Source organism: Aspergillus mulundensis, assembly GCF_003369625.1.
Source record: "Aspergillus mulundensis strain DSM 5745 chromosome Unknown scaffold_7, whole genome shotgun sequence".
Lineage (NCBI taxonomy): Eukaryota > Fungi > Ascomycota > Eurotiomycetes > Eurotiales > Aspergillaceae > Aspergillus > Aspergillus mulundensis.
Genome location: NW_020797895.1, coordinates 511,448 through 531,293, shown reverse-complemented (window position 1 = coordinate 531,293; position 19,846 = coordinate 511,448). Strand labels below are relative to the sequence as shown.

The 19,846-nt window shown below is 51.6% G+C and overlaps 8 protein-coding genes across 8 annotated transcripts; 5 read left to right on the top strand and 3 right to left on the bottom strand.

Moving 5' to 3' along the window:
* Positions 1-200: 200 nt before the first annotated feature.
* Positions 201-1,006, top strand: DSM5745_07068 (putative exosome complex subunit Rrp46; the record flags this gene model as incomplete). Its single annotated transcript, XM_026749084.1, has 2 exons — positions 201-536; positions 593-1,006. 2 exons carry the CDS (start codon positions 201-203, stop codon positions 1,004-1,006), a joined length of 750 nt encoding a protein of 249 aa, XP_026602174.1.
* Positions 1,007-1,998: 992 nt separating this feature from the next.
* DSM5745_07067 (putative NAD+ kinase Utr1) lies at positions 1,999-3,969 on the top strand (the record flags this gene model as incomplete). Its single annotated transcript, XM_026749083.1, has 2 exons — positions 1,999-3,406; positions 3,452-3,969. The coding sequence occupies 2 exons, from the start codon at positions 1,999-2,001 to the stop codon at positions 3,967-3,969; spliced, it is 1,926 nt and encodes a 641-aa protein (XP_026602173.1).
* A 586-nt stretch (positions 3,970-4,555) lies between these two features.
* DSM5745_07066 (uncharacterized protein) lies at positions 4,556-4,917 on the top strand (the record flags this gene model as incomplete). The annotated part of the gene is made up of 3 exons (XM_026749082.1): positions 4,556-4,606; positions 4,672-4,733; positions 4,812-4,917. 3 exons carry the CDS (start codon positions 4,556-4,558, stop codon positions 4,915-4,917), a joined length of 219 nt encoding a protein of 72 aa, XP_026602172.1.
* Positions 4,918-6,010: 1,093 nt separating this feature from the next.
* Positions 6,011-7,529, top strand: DSM5745_07065 (uncharacterized protein; the record flags this gene model as incomplete). The annotated part of the gene is made up of 10 exons (XM_026749081.1): positions 6,011-6,116; positions 6,176-6,292; positions 6,344-6,412; positions 6,462-6,527; positions 6,577-6,681; positions 6,731-6,910; positions 6,956-7,003; positions 7,057-7,125; positions 7,180-7,230; positions 7,282-7,529. 10 exons carry the CDS (start codon positions 6,011-6,013, stop codon positions 7,527-7,529), a joined length of 1,059 nt encoding a protein of 352 aa, XP_026602171.1.
* A 580-nt stretch (positions 7,530-8,109) lies between these two features.
* Positions 8,110-10,600, bottom strand: DSM5745_07064 (uncharacterized protein; the record flags this gene model as incomplete). Its single annotated transcript, XM_026749080.1, has 7 exons — positions 8,110-8,528; positions 8,599-8,762; positions 8,822-9,064; positions 9,201-9,222; positions 9,772-10,427; positions 10,480-10,492; positions 10,558-10,600. The coding sequence occupies 7 exons, from the start codon at positions 10,598-10,600 to the stop codon at positions 8,110-8,112; spliced, it is 1,560 nt and encodes a 519-aa protein (XP_026602170.1).
* Positions 10,601-11,776: 1,176 nt separating this feature from the next.
* On the top strand, positions 11,777-13,964 carry DSM5745_07063 (sugar porter family MFS transporter; the record flags this gene model as incomplete). The annotated part of the gene is made up of 5 exons (XM_026749079.1): positions 11,777-11,846; positions 11,911-13,000; positions 13,086-13,455; positions 13,678-13,881; positions 13,923-13,964. The coding sequence occupies 5 exons, from the start codon at positions 11,777-11,779 to the stop codon at positions 13,962-13,964; spliced, it is 1,776 nt and encodes a 591-aa protein (XP_026602169.1).
* A 457-nt stretch (positions 13,965-14,421) lies between these two features.
* Positions 14,422-15,417, bottom strand: DSM5745_07062 (uncharacterized protein; the record flags this gene model as incomplete). Its single annotated transcript, XM_026749078.1, has 1 exon — positions 14,422-15,417. One exon carries the CDS (start codon positions 15,415-15,417, stop codon positions 14,422-14,424), a length of 996 nt encoding a protein of 331 aa, XP_026602168.1.
* Positions 15,418-18,045: 2,628 nt separating this feature from the next.
* Positions 18,046-19,543, bottom strand: DSM5745_07061 (agmatinase; the record flags this gene model as incomplete). Its single annotated transcript, XM_026749077.1, has 8 exons — positions 18,046-18,251; positions 18,309-18,534; positions 18,585-18,627; positions 18,681-18,702; positions 18,760-18,783; positions 18,829-18,982; positions 19,040-19,234; positions 19,289-19,543. The coding sequence occupies 8 exons, from the start codon at positions 19,541-19,543 to the stop codon at positions 18,046-18,048; spliced, it is 1,125 nt and encodes a 374-aa protein (XP_026602167.1).
* Positions 19,544-19,846: the final 303 nt, after the last annotated feature.

Sequence of the window (19,846 nt, the reverse complement as noted above, 5' to 3'; positions counted from 1 at the left end):
CAGGCCACAGTTGTGCAGCCTCAGGCATGAAGTTTCAACCAATCAGCTGAAGCCCCGCACTCGCTGGGTTCAATCAAAATTTCAAGCTGCAGCTTCAACCCAGCACCGTTACTACACCGTGCCGTAGCTCTTTACTCGCCTTAGAGCGTAACTCCCGCAAACACGAACGAACCTACTACATACCCCGAATAAGCTACGCCATGGGTGGACCGATTGCTGTTCTTCACCCGCTCGACCGCGCCGATGGCTCAGCTTCATATAAGTGTCCCTCGACTGGATCAAACATCCTAGGATCGGTAAATGCCCCCATCGAGCTCCCTGGGCGTCGTGATGCCCTGAAGCCAGAAGAGGCCACCATTGAGGTCTTCGTGAAACCGGGCACCGCTCCTGGCGGAGTTGGCGAGCGATATGTGGAGGGCATTCTCAGAACCGCGTTGGGCCGAGTGATTCTGGGCCGCGAAAAAGGATACCCAAGACGAGGGGTTGTTATCACATTGGCTATAGTTGGCGGAGAGAGCGTTGGCAGAGGAGGATCGGTAGGACAACAAACATATCACAACAAGCGCAATGGCTAACTAATGCTTGGTAATAGTATCTACCGTTGCTCCCTGCCCTCCTCCACACTGCGACCCTAGCGCTCCTTTCGGCTTCCGTTCCATTGTCCGTCACACTGTCTGCTACCGTTCTTGCCGTCAACTCCGCCGGCGAAATCACTCGCGAGCCATCCGCCAAGGAGGTGACGACTGCCACCTCTCTCCACGTGCTAGCATTTACATCGAAAGGGCACTTGTTGCTCAACGAAAGCGAAGGCACATTTACTTTTGATACCTGGGACGATGTTTATGAGCGCGCTCTGGCTATTTGCCATGGAAGTTCCACTTTTGGTTCTGACGGCGACGTGGCCATGGCCGAGACCACAGAGGGCCAACCACTCGATGGCATAGTACGCGATACCGTTGAAGATCATATCCATCGCGACTACGCCTGGAAAATCGACGCGGCTTGATTGATGCACAACCTACGACGGCAAGCAACCCCCGCAATGGCACCATGATAGCGGCTGCCAGGTTGTATGCCAGATCCATACTAGCCTACGTGCGATATCCTTGTACGATCTAACTTCACATGCCTGAGGGGCAGGTACAACCACGAGGGTCTCCCATCCTTATGATTGGAGCTCGCGCAGCCTATCAGCAGGCAACTCGTCACTCTAAACGCAGATTGGTGGCACAATCGAGTTGGGGACATGAATTACCTGGTTGGAATGCGGGGGACAATAGCGTCGCTATCAAAGCGCGATAGTGGCTGACGTGGGATGTATCTTGGATGCGCATATCTTAAGCACCCGAAGAGGCCGAGCCTATCATTCGGGCCACCTGGTGCTGGAAACATATCTGATCAGAAATGAGAGCGACTGCATTCCAAGGGATTTGATACTGGAATGTTCAACCTGGAAAACGCATGTGGAAGGGGTATCATCTTGGATTAGGACAAATCATCGCCGCTAGTAGATCGGGCGGAGTAAAGAATCGCCTTTGAGTCCTCGAGAACAATACTACCGATTTCTCGAATCAATCCCTCGGAGTTATTGTCATATTCCTTCACTCGATCTGCGTTTAAATAATAGTTTACTTTGTACACATCATGTAGCGACCAAGCTGATGTCGTGGTCCTTCTCGCGGAGGCGCCGTGCTGGTACTTACGGGTAGGTAGCGCACCGTTCGGCCCTTTTCCATGTGGGGGACGGATTCTCAAGCTTCTTAAATCTTCCACCTCGCTCAATCCCTCTGGTTTCTTGTTTTATCGTCCACTAAGCTCTGGTCAGCTTATCCTTCGCACCACTGAACTCCGGCCTACATCCGTTACGTCCGAACTCGGCTTGCGTGCCGCTATTTTCTTCTTCGTGTCAGCCTCCGTCATCAGCCAGCCGTCTTACACCTCGACTATCTCGACCACGTCGACCCTTTTCGGGCTTATACAGCATTTACTCATCCTTCCATGGCTTCTCCGAGCTTTCGCAATGATTCTATAAATTCCCATGGCCTCTCCGAACCGCCGCGCTCACCTACACCAAGGGCCGACTCCGCAGCCCCACCATTATCAGACCCATCCCCCTCAACGTCGCAGACCATCGGAGATTCGCTGTTACGCGACTATGCCTTACACATAGACCCTTCACAACCCATGAACGAAGTCGGCCGCAGGGCCTCCTCTGTTGAGTTCACTAGCCCTACTCCAAGCGCCGCATTGACGAACCCTGTGCGCGGGCGAGAAGACCAGGTGCCCTCGTCCACGCAGTCTACTTTCCCATTCCGCGCTGCGTCCTCGGTGCCCCGGCATAGTCGGAAAGCTTTCTCTTGCGACCTGATACCCCGACAGACGATTATAAAAGCGCTCGCTTCGCGACCATCCTGCAATAACCCGAATTCCAACATGCCGCTGGCGGCGTCCTTTGGTCTTCAAAGTCCGACCTCTCCCTCCAGCTCGGAAGAGACAGAACGCCGTCCACACACATCGTCATCGCGGAAGCTTTCTGCCGCTCTCTCAAATTTGCAGCTCGCCGATAACATTCCTTCTACCCGTCTGATCATGCAATCGCCATGTTTCTTCCATAAGCGGTTCGACGATGCGGTGAATCTGCAGAAGGTGCTGGAGGAGATAACGGACGACGAGTGGCTGTCGCATTCTCGTCTTCTGCAGACGGCGACTGGAGTCCGGGAGGTTTCCAAGCAACTTCAGCGACGACCGATCAAGCGTGCGGTCAGAAATGTCATGATCGTTACCAAAGCGCGTGATAATAGCTTAGTGCACTTGACCCGGGAACTGACAGAGTGGCTTCTATCCACTCCGCGGTATGGAAGGGACCTCGGCGTGAATGTGTACGTGGATGCCAAGCTACGACATTCAAAGCGATTCGACGCCCAGGGTCTGATTCAAAAGAATTCGGCGTACGAGCACATGGTCCGCTACTGGACCCCGGACCTCTGTTGGACGTCTCCAGAGAAGTTCGACCTCGTACTTACATTGGGCGGAGACGGCACTGTGCTTTTCACATCCTGGCTGTTTCAACGTATCGTACCGCCTGTCCTCTGTTTCTCTCTGGGGAGCCTCGGATTTCTGACGAACTTTGAGTTCGAAAACTACAAATCTCACTTGAATGCAGTCATGGGGGATATCGGCATGAGAGTCAACCTTCGGATGCGATTTACCTGCACAGTGTTCCGGAAGGACCGGAGTAAGGGTGCGGACGTCGACGCGGTTGAAGAAGGCGAGCAGTTTGAAGTGCTCAATGAGCTAGTCATAGACCGAGGGCCGTCACCATACGTGTCGAACCTTGAGCTATACGCAGACAACGATCTACTCACCGTTGTGCAAGCGGACGGCTGCATTTTCTCCACTCCAACAGGTAAGCATTTCAGCCCATGCTGACATCAACGACTAACATTTGCAGGCTCCACCGCATACTCACTGTCCGCTGGCGGCTCTCTCATCCACCCCTCTATCCCTGGCATTCTCCTTACACCAATCTGTCCTCATACTCTATCCTTCCGTCCCATGGTTCTCTCCGATTCTCTCCTCCTTCGCATAGCTGTCCCGGCAGGGTCCCGGTCGACGGCTTACTGTTCATTTGACGGCAAAGGCCGCGTCGAACTCCGCCAGGGTGACTATGTCACCGTCGAGGCCAGTCAATACCCGTTCCCAACCGTTGTCGCCAACAACGGCGAGTGGTTCCAGAGCATTCAGCGGGCCCTCCGCTGGAACACCCGCGGCGCCGTCCAGAAGAGCTGGCATAGCGGCGATGGCTCTATGGACGCCGCGGATGAGGAAAACGAGGAAGAAGAATGGGACATTGACACCGATGCCGGGTACAATGGCACCGATAGCGGCCTCGGCCCGAGCGAAGACGGCGACACCGGATCAAGCAGTCCGATGAAGCGGCAGATGAGTCTGCTCGGAATGCAGCCGTGATGATTATTATTTCCTTTGTACATATTGCATCGCCCTGCGTGCTGGACTCGGGCTTGGACTTGGACTATCTTGGATGGATAAAGGTATCTGAGCGGTTGGTGCTCTTGGTTAGGATTTTGTTGGTCTGCTAGCGTGATAGAGTTGCATCTTACGAACCAGGAATGGAATTGGATTTCGGCCTGCTCGCGATTGGACACTCCTGTGCTAAATGACCTGGTGAGCATTGCTCAAACCACAAACAGGTTTTTACATCATTCTTACCCTCCTTGACTGCTTATATTCAAGCCACTGCGGAGGGCAACCAACTAGACACCAGCTCGGCCCTTGTCACCTCTACTCCAAGTCTCGCAGACTCGATAGATCAACTTCATCCTCGCTTATCTCAAATTTCCATACGGCCCAACCCCACCACAAACGAGGCGGGCGTACCAAACTTCCTCCCGCATTACCTCTCGCTATCCACTGGACCAAAACAAAACCACCCCTCTTTCCTCCCTCCGCTGCTTCCGCACGCACCCTCAACCATCCTCCTCCAACCTCTACAGAATCACACTCACGAACTACCAAGCTCAAACAACCACCCACGATGCCCGAAGGAAAAGGCTACTCCTACACCAGCTCTGGCACCAACAGCCAGGTAAGCTACCCCAACACAAGCTTCCCAGTGCACCAAGCTTCAAACCTAACACTCGCACTTATCAGGGCAACCACTACTGCTCTCGCGACTACGGCAATGGCTCGAACTCGTACCACTACTCGAACAGGTTTGTCATGTCTCCCTCCCACTAGCTTGAGTATCTCGGCTCTGCTCGCGAGACCATGTCCTAACAGGCTTGTGTTAGCAACGGCTCCTACTACTACTCCAACCCCAACGGAAGCACCTACTACAACAATGGAAGTGGTGGCTCGACTTACACTCCTCCTAGCGGTAACTCTGGCAAGAAATGAGCGTTGCCGATTTCATTATGTGCCTGCTTTCATCTCCAAGGACCTTGGTATGGTGTGGTCGTGACCATTTGAGTGGGCGAAGTGAGATTGAAAGAGCATGGCTTGGAAGTACAGGAAATGAACGAGACTGTTTTTCATGATAATACAGCTTATCTCCAATTGCATCCGAATATTGAACAAACGCAAGTGAGCCCCTCGTAACGAGGACCTGTCCAGCTATGCCAGTAGTCTTGTAACTCTCCCAATATGGTTCCCAGGAACTCCGAAATCAATAGGTTTCACGCTCTCAAAGCAACACTATGCAGACAATGACCTGGCTTCGACTTTCACTGACAACAAAGCACAAGGCTCACTACCGAGGACTTTCTCTTTGAAGATCCACTATGAGCACTCAATTGCTCAGCCTACATTGCGATTGGCGAAGCCTTCGGTATGCGAAGATGATGCGGAAATGGAGAAGAATTGGTATTCGCTGAGCGGCCCAGTCTTACGGCAGAGGTTTACTTTGCTGGTATAGCTCTTCTGCAAGTCTGTGACAGGCAGGCAATCAGCCATTTGCCCTTGCTGTGCCGTTAGTAAAATATTTGTCCTTCTGCCGAAGGACTTTAACTACAATCTTTGCATTTTCTTCACCGGATCACCTTGATATGTTGCAAGAGGAATGTCATTGATGATATACCGCAAGCAATCTGGGCGAAATGACTGTCATGTATACAAAAATCTAAATAAAAAAGCACGTAAACCTCTCAATGCATTTGGGCTATGCTACGATCTAATTATGACTTGTAGTTTATGGATTACAATAATTAGGCCCTTCCGTAAAACGGGTAGAGCTAATAGCATTCCCTCCTCCTCCCTCCTCCTCCTCCCTCCTCCTCCTCCTCCTTCCTCCTTCCACCTTCCTCTCTCTTCTTTCTTTCCTTGGCCACACCACACCTTCCTGTTTCCATGTCCTTCGTCCTTCGCTAGAGAAAGAAATATTCAACAGGAAGTGAAAGCCACTCGTTCTGAGACCGATTTATATTTCCCTACGCCCTGCGTTTTTATTTTACATATAACACTCCTTAGAGGTTCCATTTCAGGTTCTACCATTATGCCGCCTCTCGCAAAGCGACCACCTCCCTTTATAAATAGAAATACCATTCCAAAGAAGAGACCGAGGGGCAATCACCGCCTCGAAGACTTCTTCGGCCGCCCAGGTAAGTGCCTATCTGTGACCCTGTCCCTTAGTATCGTCTACGACGCAACACACTAACAGCTCCTATCATAACCACAAGTGCCAGTGAAGAGTCAATCAACCTCGGTGGCTCTTCGAACAACGTTGTTGAAATTGACTCCGACGTTGAATCCTTAGAGGAACGGAGTGTGGTTCATAGTAGGTCTTGAACCTGTCAACTATCTCGGACTACGACTGACAGAGAATTAGCTGAGCCTGCCGTCGAGATGAACGAGACTATTTCCCTGGATTCTGATAACAAGTTCGTCGAAGAGCCCGGTAGGCCTCGAACCTGTCAACTATCTCGGACTACGACTGACAGAATTAGCTGAGCGTGCCCCGACAAACAAGATTAGTTGCGTGGATTCTAATAACGAGTTCTTCGAAGAGCCGGGTAAGCCTTGAACCTGTCAACTATCTCGGACTACGACTGACAGAACTAGCTGAGCGTGCCTCGACAAACAAGATTAAGAAAGGACTTGGTTTATTCTTAAATCATGTCATAATCCCCGACTCATGCGAAGAAGAAGAACTGGACGATAGCCCTGGTAAGCGTTGAACCTGTCAACTATCTCGGACTACGACTGACAGAATTAGCCGATCGTGTCACGAGAAACGTTGAGACAACATTTCAGAGCTCGACTATTGGAAAGTCGACAGAACTCGTCCATGAGTCCGTAAAAGGCAAGGAAGTTCTCAGAAGCGGCAAGGGCGGACTGTCGGCCTCGAACTCCCACGGCTCGCCGTGGGAGATTCACGGGTCCGAGAACATGCCCGGTAAGTAGACTGGTTCTGTTCCAGGGTAACCGCTCATGAATATAGAACCACTTCGTAAAATGATATCGGAGTACTGGAAGAACGTAGACCAAGGTAAGCAGCTTTTATTCAGTTGCCTGTCACTTTGCTAAGTCTGACCCCCACAGGCTTTTCCTCCGGCAAGTCAATTGACTTCCGAGAATCGACCGTAGCAGATCCACGGAAGCTGGTGTTTAGTAAGTTGGCATACGCTTTCTCTTGGGACCTCATAGACCTGACATCCCATCTAGAAGAACTAGACGAAATCCCACGTCCTAAGTTCAGCTCGAACGACGACACTGGTAAGCCTGCCTTCCCTTTTAGCAGCGGACTTATACTAACAGATGCAATAGATGAAGCCCGTGAGCAGCGATTCGCATGGCGAATCAAGTGCTTGGTTCACGTTTTGGTCATGTTCATCGGCCATCCTCAAACTACCAGGATGCTACCAGAAGAGAAGTCTTTGTTCATGCAAAGTGATAGATCCAAGCTGGAAGCTGAATTCATCGGGTTTTACAACAAGCCAGCCCGAATCCTGTACGGCGGTATCAAAATGCCGACCTACGAGGACGTCAAAGCCGCCCTACCGGTATCTCGATGACAGACGATTCTGGCGTCTACCTGGTTTTCGCGAAGAATGGCAAGATCGAAGCCTGGTACATAGGCTATTCTTCGGTACTTCCCATGAGAGCATCAACGCACAAGCGGTACTTGAACGTGGCCAAATCGGCTGCTATGGACTGTCCTTCATCAAATGGACTCACGGGAGCGACCAGCATTATAAAGATTCCGTACATCACGTCCCCCACATCAACCTGTGGCGCTACACGCAACCCCATACCGGCCATGGCCCTTATCTAGTCAAGGAATCCTCCACCACTACAGCTGACTAGAGCTGCGGGGTATGTCTGGGGCCCAGAGCGCTCGGCAAATAGCCCTAACTCTCAGCCAGTATTGATGAATTACAATGCCCCAAAACTCAGAAAGTTCCTCGCCTTAACCCCCACGAAAGCCTCCTCTCCAACCCCCAACCCGGTTTAACCCTAAAACACATCCACATTATACGCCAGACTCGCATTGACCATTCCATACGTTATCACTGGCCCCGTCCGATGCGTCTTGTAGTGCATTGTTGCTTATGCTGGTACATATCCCGAAGCCGTTATCCACTTTTCCGCGGTCTATTGAAGTCTTGTTATGGATAGCGTCCAAACGTTTGTAGCGTTCTGGCCCGGAAACACTCCGGATACTCCAAAGATCTCTCCACGGGTTATCGGAATACCAGCAGGTCCATCCTGGCCGATGGGGAAAATGCTCGCGCGGAACTTTTCGGTTGAATTTCCAGCCGCACCTTGATGGTACAGACGTACCTCCCCTACCACATTATTATTGACCCGTTTGGACCACTTGAAAAGAAGAACCAGCTGGACGTTGGGTCGCCCTCCCTGAAGCCACATTTCCATCTCGGTAATTAGTTTTGGCCAACAGTCTGACCATCCTGATTCTGCGACTATAGAAGGTAGGGCATCTGCGTTTGGGATAAGGGCCCAGTCGGGGTGCTTCCTGGAACCGGCGTACGGGGCCACGAAGTCTTGAAAACCTGCTATTATCAGGTGAGGTCCTGTGTTATATGATTTTTGGATATAGAGAGGCTGTATTGTACTGCTCACTTGTTCCTACAAAACTGTCGAAATGATTACTCTCAGGGCCAGACAAGAAGTTTGCCATACACATTGCTCTGAGCTCCTTCGCTAGCCACGCCTGTGGCACATCAAGGACCCTAACAGGCATCACGCGGGCTGATGATGTGTTTGAAGAGGAGTTATATGTCATGCTGAAGAGTATTAGTAGATTAATCAAACCGGCTATGGCTGCACATGCTATTATACATACCGCGGCGCGAGATTCTCGATGTCAGGATCTTCCAGGAGAGCGTCATATACCGCAGACCCGACGGTTGGATGAATGTTCTCAAACGCCAACTCCGCACTTTCAGCTGAAGCGAGAATCGCAGCTCTAATATTGAGGAAGGTCCTGTAAACGGACAGAGGCTGGTCTCCAAGTGTTGGGCTGCTGCGAAGGCTGCAAAGTGCTTCGGGAATTGCTGGGTCCCCTTCGGCGATGACTGCTACTTTACTTTGATTCACCAGTAACACTTCAAGTGAGATGAGAAAGGACCCTTAGTCAAGTAAGGAAGTGTCAACCAGCGTTGGGAAAGTCGGCGAGCTGAACCAACACAACCACAACCGCCTCATTGGTGGCAACCACGAACCCAAAAGCAATCGTTCCAAGGTCTGCGAAGATTCTCAACGAAGCAAGGTCTCTTCAATATGAGAAGGTACTGGTACACTATCCGACGAATAACCCCGACCATGGCCAACACGAGGCCGGATTTGCAATGAAGCCAAATTCCTGCGCATCTTTAATATATCTCGCCCATTAAATCATTCACTCTTCCTTTCCTCCGCCCAGACAATAGCAGCCCTTCCCGCAAACATAGACCGACGGAGCAGGCCACGCAAATGGGGAGCTCTCTATCATTGCTGGACAGAAGCTGATCAATCACAGCAATGAAGATGTACGCGCCGATCCCAATACAAATATGCCACCTAGATATAGTTCAGGATAGGTCTCGAATAGAGAGAAGGAAACAAATGACATAGAATGAGAGAACGTACCACCCATGTAATTGCAAAAGAACGCCCAAGGCAGACCAACTGTCTCCCGCACCCGTCGCAAAAACCCACATGCCCAGTTGTCAATCAGCCAAACCTAGTATCCGACGTGGAATATAACTAGCCACGTATTAGCGACACAGTGCAAAGTGGAGGGGCATGACTCACGAGCTCCAAGTCTCACCATCCCCCAGATCTGCGCCCTCGCCGCTGAGCCCTCCGCAGTCCTCGTGCGAATCAGCTGCAATGTCCGGATCCCATTTACCGTCACCGAGACACCGAAGAACACCTGGTGCACGATGAGCTCATCCGTTATGATATGGTAAAGTGCTATGCCCGTAAGAATAATCCCTAGTATGAGCGCTGCTGCTGGCGACGAGATGAGACTGAGGTTGACTGTCAAGACGCGACGGAGGACCGATGTTGTCGTGGAGAGCATTGAGAGATCGTCGACCGTTGCAGTGAGCAACGCGAAGAGACTCGAGCAGCCTGGTAATACCCAGTGAACAGTGAACGGGGCATGCCATACGCATCTGGGTGTCGTACTTGAGGGTCGCGTGGAATGCGGCAGAGAAGACACCGACAGCCAGGAGGCCCAAGTAAGGTACGACACGGACAACATGAGGATTCTGTTGTTTATACAGCTGGCGAAGCCCGTAGACTGCGTAGATGACTGTTTGTGACGGTCGTCAGATTTTGTTCGTAGGTATGGGTAGCAGAGAAAGCTTGCGCGTTGGGGTACTTGCCGTAGACACTGCTGCTTAGACTGTTGATGAACTCGGCCATGTACCTCGTCATCAGATAGTCCTAGCCCAGCGGATAGACTGGTCAGCTGTTTGTATAAATGCCCTGGAATGAGACTCGATCACTACATACTTTTTCGCAGAAGCTTTTAAGATGTTAGCTAGCGAATCGGGCTACGGGATGTTGGGATAGGTTAGGGGGCATACTAACTTGGAGTTCGCGGTTGAAGGACCCCAGAATGGTTTGAGGGCATTGCTTGAGGTCATTCTGTAGTTGATACTTCACAGTGAAGACATATGTGGTAAGGAATATCTGGCAGCGAAGGATTTATGTATAGATTTCGAAGAACAAAGAACTTGCTCGGCGGCTGCCTACACATACCACGGTGCCTAAGCAACCCCCTGTCTGGTGTAAGAAACACGAAACCAGGGGCGATAGACCCTGCCAGAGTTAAACCAACTTGAGACCTGATCAAACTAGGGTCTGGAGGACCATGTGTTTTCAAAGGTTACAGTGGGATTTCCAGGGGACCGCGAACAGAGCAAGGTTGACGGCCCCGCCAATCTCCCAGCCAGGATAGCTGAAGTTCGATGACATCGTGAGATGTGTAGTCTGAAAGATAGCAGTGACCGGATTTTGACATTGAGTTCTCTTCTAGAAACTCGTCTCCTCAGCACCCAGGAAGATCCGGAAGACGGAAAGAAGATAGGAACCGTTCAGTCACGCTTCGTCGTCTCCCTAGGATACCTATATGGATGGATGCATTGCAATAGGCATTGCGCAGGAGGGCCAGAGCGATGTATACTCAATTTTGCATCGTGCTCTGAACGTTCCTCCAGCTGGGGACACCCTTCGGTTAAATGGAACCCAACGGATAAGACGCTCAGCCCAAGCAACAGCAAGACTCACCAAGCCAACTAGCTAGCGCGCTGGCGGATCACGCCACATCCGGCTTGCAGGGATGTTGCCGGCTCAGCTCGGGCGTACGCCGTACACCGACCTCCGAGCTGGGTATCAGCATCCTCACGACCGAGCTAACGCAGAGAGATTATGCGAAGCTTGTGATGTCACCAGAGTGAGGCGTGTTATTTTTCCGTCCACATCCCGGGGTAAGGGCTACTCCAAGTGTCTGACTAGGGCAGCGTAAGCGCAGGCGGAGTCCCCAGTCCCCATGGCACCGGCCCCCGGATCCAGTCCGACTCCAGATTGAAGGTGGATCGGCCCGCGGCTGGGGATGGCTATTGGTGGAGTATGTTTCTCCGTCGGCGGGTCGGCTTGTTGTATGCGATGCTGCATGGGGCACTTGCCGATAGTCGAGTACAAATACTCTTCTCACTATTGCCAGGATCTTTCTGTGCTTCCCTGGTCCCATTATCACCCTCTGGCATCGTTGTAGCTCTGTCCTGAGGAACAGACACCGGTGGCCAACATGTCTTTCTTCAAGAACTCCCGAGTGTATATGCTCAGTGCTGTGGCGTACACAGGCTCTTTTCTCTTCGGTGAGTCTTGCCATTGAAGCTCAAGGCGTGTTCACGGCTGTTGAGACTGATTGGTCATTGATAGGTTATGATACCGGAGTAATGGGCAGCGTGCTCGCCCTCGATAGCTTCAAAGACGACTTCCACTTGCCGACGGGCAGCACCGGGTTTGCCAGCAGCAGAGAAGCCGAGGTCTCCTCAAACGTCGTCGCCCTCCTGACAGCAGGCTGTTTCTTTGGCGCCATCGCAGCTGCCTTCGCCAACGACCGGTATGGCCGCAAGAACTCGCTTCTAGTCTTATCCGTCATTTTCATGATTGGAGCTGCCGTGCAGACCGGAGGGAAATCGACGATATCTTTCATCTACGGCGGTCGTGTTATTGCTGGTTTTGGAATCGGAGGCATGTCGGCCATCACGCCCATCTATGTCTCGGAGAACTGCCCTCCCGATGTACGAGGTCGTATTGCCGGGTTGTTCCAAGAGTTCCTGGTCATCGGTGTCACGGTCTCATACTGGCTCTGCTATGGTGTTGAGAAGAACATCGCACCAACGACCAAACAGTGGCGGATCCCAATCGGTTTCCAGCTTGTCCCGTCCGGGTTGATGTTCATTGGCCTGTGGTTTCTCAAGGAGTCACCCCGCTGGCTGATGAAGCAGGGTCGCTATGAGGAAGCTACTGTCTCACTTGCCTTTACACGGCACGCTGAGCCTGACAGCGACGAGGTGCAACAGGAACTGGCTGAGATCAAGGCATCTATCGAAGAGGAGCTCCGCTCGACCGAAGGTGTCACCTGGCGCGAGGTCCTGCTGCCCGGTAACAGGCTGCGCTTCCTCAATGCGTTCTTGATCATGTTCTGGCAACAGTTCTCTGGTACCAACAGTATTGGATACTATGCGCCGCAGCTGTTCCAGACCATCGGCGTTGCTTCCACCGATACCAGTCTGTTCACAACTGGCATCTATGGCGTCGTCAAAGTCGTTGCCACTGGCCTCTTCCTCCTCATCGGAATTGACAGGTTCGGCCGAAAGTGGTCTCTTGTTGCTGGAGGAGTGGCCATGGCCGTCTTCATGTTCATCCTGGGTGCCGTCCTGGTCTCATATCCTCCTGTCGATACAAGTACGATCAGCTCAGCAAGTATCGCGATGATTGTGATGATTTACCTTTATGTTATCAGGTATGTCCCTGTCTTTACCTTCCCCTGACGCACATTCAATTTTTTTTTGCAAGATGTCCGATAAAGGGAAGCTAACCCAACACAGCTATTCCGCCTCCTGGGGTCCTATTCCCTGGGTGTACATATCGGAGATCTTCCCGACGCGTCTGCGAGCCTACGGTGTCGGTATGGGCTCTGCCACGCAGTGGCTTTTCAACTTCGTCGTGACGAAGTTCACTCCCTCTGCTATCAGCAACATCGGCTGGCGCACGTTCATCATGTTCGGTGTCTTCTGCTTTGCCATGGGCACGTGGGTGCTTTTCTTCGTCAAGGAGACCAAGGGTAAGAGACTTGAAGATATGGATGACATCTTTGGTGGAAACACCGTCCAGCCGGCGCAGAAAGATGTCGAGCAGGCAGATGTTGGTGAGCAGGGTGAGGTGGACAAAACCCAGACCAGGCATGAAGAGCAGGTGGTTCGTTGAAGTCAAAATGGCTCAGAGCTCATGAATTTTCTTCGGAATATGGTTGATCCAACTGCCTTTATTCTGTGTTCCATGATAGATATAGACGATATAGCCTTCAGGAAGGGATATAGATTGGCCAACGGAATACAGAATGGCAGACATGCTCAATACTTCCTGGTAAAGAAAGCCACCTGACACAGTAAACTCGTCCATTTTACTTCCTTGTCTTAGTCAACGTCTTTCATGGCCGCCAAACAGGATGTCGCTGCTCGCGAAGAGGCTCCGGCTCCTCGATCTCCAGAGACCAGGGCCAAGGTTATCGAAAGGTATTTCTGCAGCGAGCATAAGAAAAAAACAGTAGCATGGCGGTGGGATTTCTTGATGGGGACCAGGTCTAGGATCTCCTGGTTGAATTGCAAAAGACTAGGAGACGTTGTGAGTTGGTGTTGACGGAAGGAAAGGCATGGAGAGTTTAGCGCACCCCAGAGGAAACTCCCAGTAGTCCGCAGCCCGAATAGGTGCCTACTACAGCAAATGCCTTTGAACCTCAACTTGCTGATCAGGCATTGCTTAACAGTTTTGATGTTTTAGCATGGATAAACGGTGAACTTCCTCGAATTAGGTAAGAAGGATCGTGGCACCTCGGACGAGGCACTGACCGGACGAATCAGCCCTCTATTCTTGTAACAAGCACTGCTAAGCAAGAGGTCGTGTTTCTCTGATTGCTCAATAGAATGCTTTGCTATGATCTAATCTAAGTACTGTTACCCTTTGAGTGCCCTACTCGATGCGCACGACAGAAAGAATAGTTGAAATGAGCGTCGGTGAAAGGAGGAAAATGCCAAGATAAAACCATTGAACGAGATGTATCATGTATAAAATAGGCCATGGCCAAAACCCGAGCAGGGGTTGCAATGCCGATGCGGGGTATAATGTGTCGAATGCAGAGTTGAAATTTAAGAGTCACGGCCGGATTTACCACCCTTTGGTGGCTTTCCGTACCTTTTGTCTAGTCCTCTCGTTCTCCCGAGCGATTAAGCGCTCCAACAATTCAGGCGCCGGCGCCTGGGCCGATCGCTGGAGTTCCCGAGACAGCTCGGACCTGCTGGAGGTGCCAGCGGTTAGGTAGCCACCGGCATCTTCCAAAGCCAACGGCGTGACGGGTCCTGGGCTATTGAGCGGGTTCAGGCGCGGAGCAGCCGGGCCAGGAGACAGTTGGCGTGACCCGGGTTTCTGAAGAACAACGCCCTCAACAAACTCACGGTATTGCGAGACGGGATCACGTGATGAAGAAGGACGATAAATGTTCTGTCGAGATTGACGAGGTGATGGCGGCCCGACCATGGATTGGGCATTGCCAGATGATTGGTAGACCGCAGGATGGAATCGTGGAAGATCACCGAGGTGGAATGTCGGCGCTGACTTGGCTGTGCTCTGCCGAGATGGCTGCGGGGAGGAGCCAGAACGTCCAGAGGCAGCCATGGTCGAAGAAGCAACGGAGTAGAAAGTCGAGCTATCAGAGCGCATTCTGTCACTGTAGTAACGACGGTGTCCGGGACGAGTGCGTGTGCGTCCGTCCGAATTCCGTTCCGGCGAAAGATCGCGATGGAAAAAGTCGCGATGAGGAAAGTAGTCTTTCTCGAACCGCCCAGTTAATGGAGTGACAGGGATGTCCTCTTCTTGAGCCGAGTAAGACCTTGGTATTGGTATCGGTCTTGACCGGGGTTGATAGCTCGAGGTTGAGAGCTTCTCAAAAGGATCGGATAACTCGGTGACAGGGGAACGGGAGCGGGGGAGGGGCGAAGGAGGGCTATATGTGGAGTATGTTGCGGTCAATTCTTCAAGGGATGAAAGGGAGAAGCGAGTCGGACGGCCGTGTCTGGCGATCAAACTTTCCAAGTGGTCACGAGTAGGAGGGGGTCGACGAGGAGACGCAGAATGGGATGATGAGAGGTTGGCTGAGCAAGACATGATTAGCAAGCCTACAGCGCTAGAGAGGATTGACGAAGCATTCCACACGTGTCAAGTGGAGATTGCAGTTTATGAAGGTGAAATGATCATCAGAGGACGGATAAAGAGTCCGAGACATAGGAGAGGAGGTTCATGTCCCAGTGGAGGGGCAGATCGCTATCTGAGGGGCAAAGACGGATCTTATACTTACAGGTGAGAGGAGGAGTAAACTCTGCTGAACTGCAGGACGACGGATAGAGCAAAGGAGAAGAATAACGAGAGGTGGTTGGAGTGGAAGGGTTAGAGGAGGAGGAAGTGCGTGCCATCTTTTTTAGCGAATCTGACAGTGACAGTAGTGGCGCCCGGGAGATCAGGAACAATTCTTCCAAGGTTGCTCAACGCTGACGGTTTTCTTTCTCTGCTTCCCCGAGCCCCTCAATGAGGACCAGAGATTCGACCGGACCCTTCGGAGTATTCCACTCTGTCTTTGTGTTCAATTCCTGTTTCCGTTGCTTTCTACATTCCAACTCGTCAGCCAATTCTGCAACAAAGGATCTCGCGACCTTTCCGTCAACAATCACTCGATTTTGCGGGGAAAGGAGAGCTCTTGGCCCAACGGCATGGCGTCATCAGTCCACGACCATTGGGTGTGTCAGGAACAAGTGGGGCAGCTCACCATACCGTATGGTTCCGACCAGAGCCAGATTCAGGCACAACCAAGATGGAGAGGAATGCAGATGAGATCAGAAAGAATGCAGAGATCAGATACCCGGCACTTACAGGTATCAGAGAGTGGAATGTAAGACGTCGCAATAGACTCTTGCTCAGGTCGCGGACATGCACCACTCAACGGAGCACAGAAGCGATTCTTGGCGACGGTCGGCTATCAGCGGGCTGCGGCTGCATGCAGTCTGCAGAAAGGGGTAATAGGAGGAATAAATAAGCACAGGAATGACAAGGGTCAGAGGTAACGAAGAGATGTCATTTACTCATGGGCTTCAGTTCGTTTTATATCAACGTGCGAACAGGCCTCCAGCTGATGAGGATTTCTCAGCAATCACTGAAGAGGTATTCGCATGCGAAGAACTCGGCTGACCAACCCCATCGCAAGGCAGTGATGGACGCAACAGAGACAGAATCAAGGCAGAAGCAGCCACAGGCTTGACTCAAATCAAACGCAGAAGGGTGGTCTGCAGGGGAGCTGTTTCACCCTCCATATCTGCAAGGCCGTATACTTCTTCATGCAATAGACTGGGGTACGGACGCGATCAGGAACGCAGCTACCAAGCGACATGGGCAGCTTGTCTAAATCCCGGTCAAATCCGCAGCGCTATGGTATAACTGAGCAGCTATTCCTTCCCTATCTTGAAGTACCATCGCGAGCGGAACCTTGATTACTATGAGCCTTCGGTACTGCACGTTCTCCGGGTGTTCAGGTGGACATCCTTCCAGCCACACTAGCCGGATCAGACGACCACGGGCACCCAGCCCTTCAGCTCAACGTCCACGCGTCTTCCACCAAATTCTCAAGGGACCTATATCCGTCGCTGAAGAACTGCGTTCGTATTTGCGCCGCTTAATGCCGGGATCTGCTTACGCCAAACAATATATCTGGCCTATATTGCAGCTCCTCCCATACTTAGGGCTAGATTACCGGTATATCTCTGCCTAGCGACCCAGCTACATGGAACCGATCACTGCACCAGGACCCGCCCGATCGCTTCTGACTCAAGATGGATCATCGATAAATATAGCTTGATCCAAAACAGGTTTCGTCTGTCATATGCGCACCCCGAGATCCATCCATCTCCAGATGAGTACCCCGTCTGCTTGCGCCTGGAACGATGAGACTTAGGAACCTTCCTAAGCCACAACCACACCCGCCGTCGTAGCCGACCCAAAGCCATCCACTCTCCGAAAAGACATCGGCAACCATATCCATCATTTCCACAAGTCGTCATTCGCCCTGGGCCCTAGTGATTGCTATATTCGTTGAATCAATATACCCCAGCCCTAGGCGTAGCTATCCCAATTGAGCATCACACGGGACGTGTACAGAGCTGCCATCGACCTTAAGAAGTCCAGTGTGCCATCTCTTCCCTGCTCCTGTGACAACCACAGTCAACGCGAGAGGCTCCCGGGTGCATGTACGTCAACGGGAAAGCGGCTGGAACCATGGCTACTCATGGCGCCGCCGGGTCAGCTGGAGACTGAGAGAAAGTAGATAGCAGGATAAATAATAGCATGCCCTCCATAATTACAGCAGTATTATTCTCTGAGATTACGCACGCTTCTTTTAGTGTCCTTATCCAGGCAAGCAAGCTTAGGGCTTGAGGTTGGAGCCTCAGGCATACAACTACGTATCCCCTGCAAGTAGCGCTTCTATTCGTCATCCGACCTACGTACGTAGCCTCCTTTCGTTCCAAGTCGGATCCTTTTGACATAAAGTACTTCTGCTACAGCTCTGGCAGCTGGACACAGCCCGGTGCGCCTCTTCGGCCGAGTGATTAAGTATACGAGCGCTGCTGAGGAGGGAGCACATGGCCAGATTGGACCGGAGCTGACTTGTGTAATAGACACAGAAGTGCTGGAGTGCCTATTTAGATTATTCTTGAGAGACCTAGCTAGCTACGGTATCTTGTGTCGAACTCAATCAACTATAGGAGTATCAATCATAAGGGCAAGCAACGAATGCGCTACCTCCGCCGCAGCCAGTGTAGTTGTTTCTGCTGCGCTGTCATAAATGGGAGCTACCTCAACGACGTCTGCACCAACAACCGGAAGGCCGTGCAAGGCATCAAGAATGGAAAAAAGCTCACGTGTCGTAAAGCCGCCAGGCTCAGCGGTGCCGGTTGCTTACAAGAATTAGCCATGTCCGCTTCCGGAGATAAGATTTTAGGAGAAATGGGTACCAGGTGCGAACGCGGGATCCAAGACATCAATATCAACAGAGATATAGACCCTGCTGTTACCGACGCGGGACTTGATCTCTTCCACTACGCCGGCCACTCCGAGACGATCTAGATCGCGGGCTTTGATTATGGAGAAGCCGCATCGAATGTCGTTCCTGATGTCGCCTTTGGGGCGGGTGACGGGAGCTCGGATTCCGACGTGGATAGAAGTGTTTCGGATGAGGCCCTATGTCTATAAGCCTCCAGTCTTGAAGTAGAGCAAATAGAGTGACTTACCTCTTCATGAGCTAAGTGAAGGAATGTTCCGTGGTTGACGCCGCTGTCAGAGTTAGTCATGACTGGCATAGCCCTTGACGATCATGATTGACTTACGCATAATGAGAAATACCGCCGCCTTCTTATATTTAGCCTTTCGCTCAATGCATTCCACGTACACTATAGGATGACTTACCCAGTACCTCAGGGTCCCAAGTATCTGTAGTAATCAGCAAGATGTTCCGAAAATCAAAGGCGAACATACCGATATGACTATCGAAGTGAATCACCGACACTGGTCCAAAGTGTCTATACGTCGACCTCAAAGCCGATAACGTAGTCGTATGATCCCCGCCTAGGGTAACAATTCGCGGCGTATTGCCGTGCTCCGTGCTGTTCGTCGTTCGAGAAGAGATAACCTGGCACATGCCCTTAGCCCCACGCACCTATCAAGATCCCTGGAAGATAAAGAAAACCTTATGCGCAAGGTCAAGCTGCTTCAATGCAACGGTGTTGTCTAACCAAGTCAACGGCGCATCCCCGCAGTCCACAAGCTTTGCCCAGCTCTTGAAGACGTTTTGGCCTGTATAGACGTTCCACCCTTCGATGCGGCGCGAGCCGAGTCGAATGCCTCCTGGGCCGTATCTTGCGCCTGGACGACCAGTGACTGCCTAGTATACAGTGTCAGCAGAGTTTCATCAGAGACAAGGTCATGGCGAACGTACCGTGTCGAACGGAGCTCCCAGGATGGCGATGTCGTACGATGTCGACTGCGCTTCGCTATCCACGAAGCAATTGACATAGGGGATATGAGCAAAGGTTGTTAAGCCGGAGAATTGGCTGCCGCTGACAATGTCAATGATCTCATGCTGCCCAAGTATAAACTGATCGGATTGTATGGCTGCGATGGGAGGGAAGGTGATTTCTCTTGCAAGAGCCGGAGCGAGGAAAAGGCCGAGCGCAAGCACGGTGGCATACATCTTCGGCCACAGGTAGAAAGCAGATTGTAGACAAAGAGGGTTCCATGACTGCGAGGGAGGCCTGGCTTCTTTAGTAAATCAAAGCTTCTCCAACAGCATAACCTTATCTTATCGACGATGCCCAAACAAGCAGTTCGTCCCGAGGACAAGCAACTAGTCGACTGGTTGCTGTTGGAGATCTCATTTGATTGAGATGACAGCATTGAAGACCAGAATGAGAAGAGCCATGAAGGCAATCATTCAAAAAGAAGACGTTCTCTAGACTGTGAGAAGTGTGTTCTTATCCATACTCTTATACCGCAT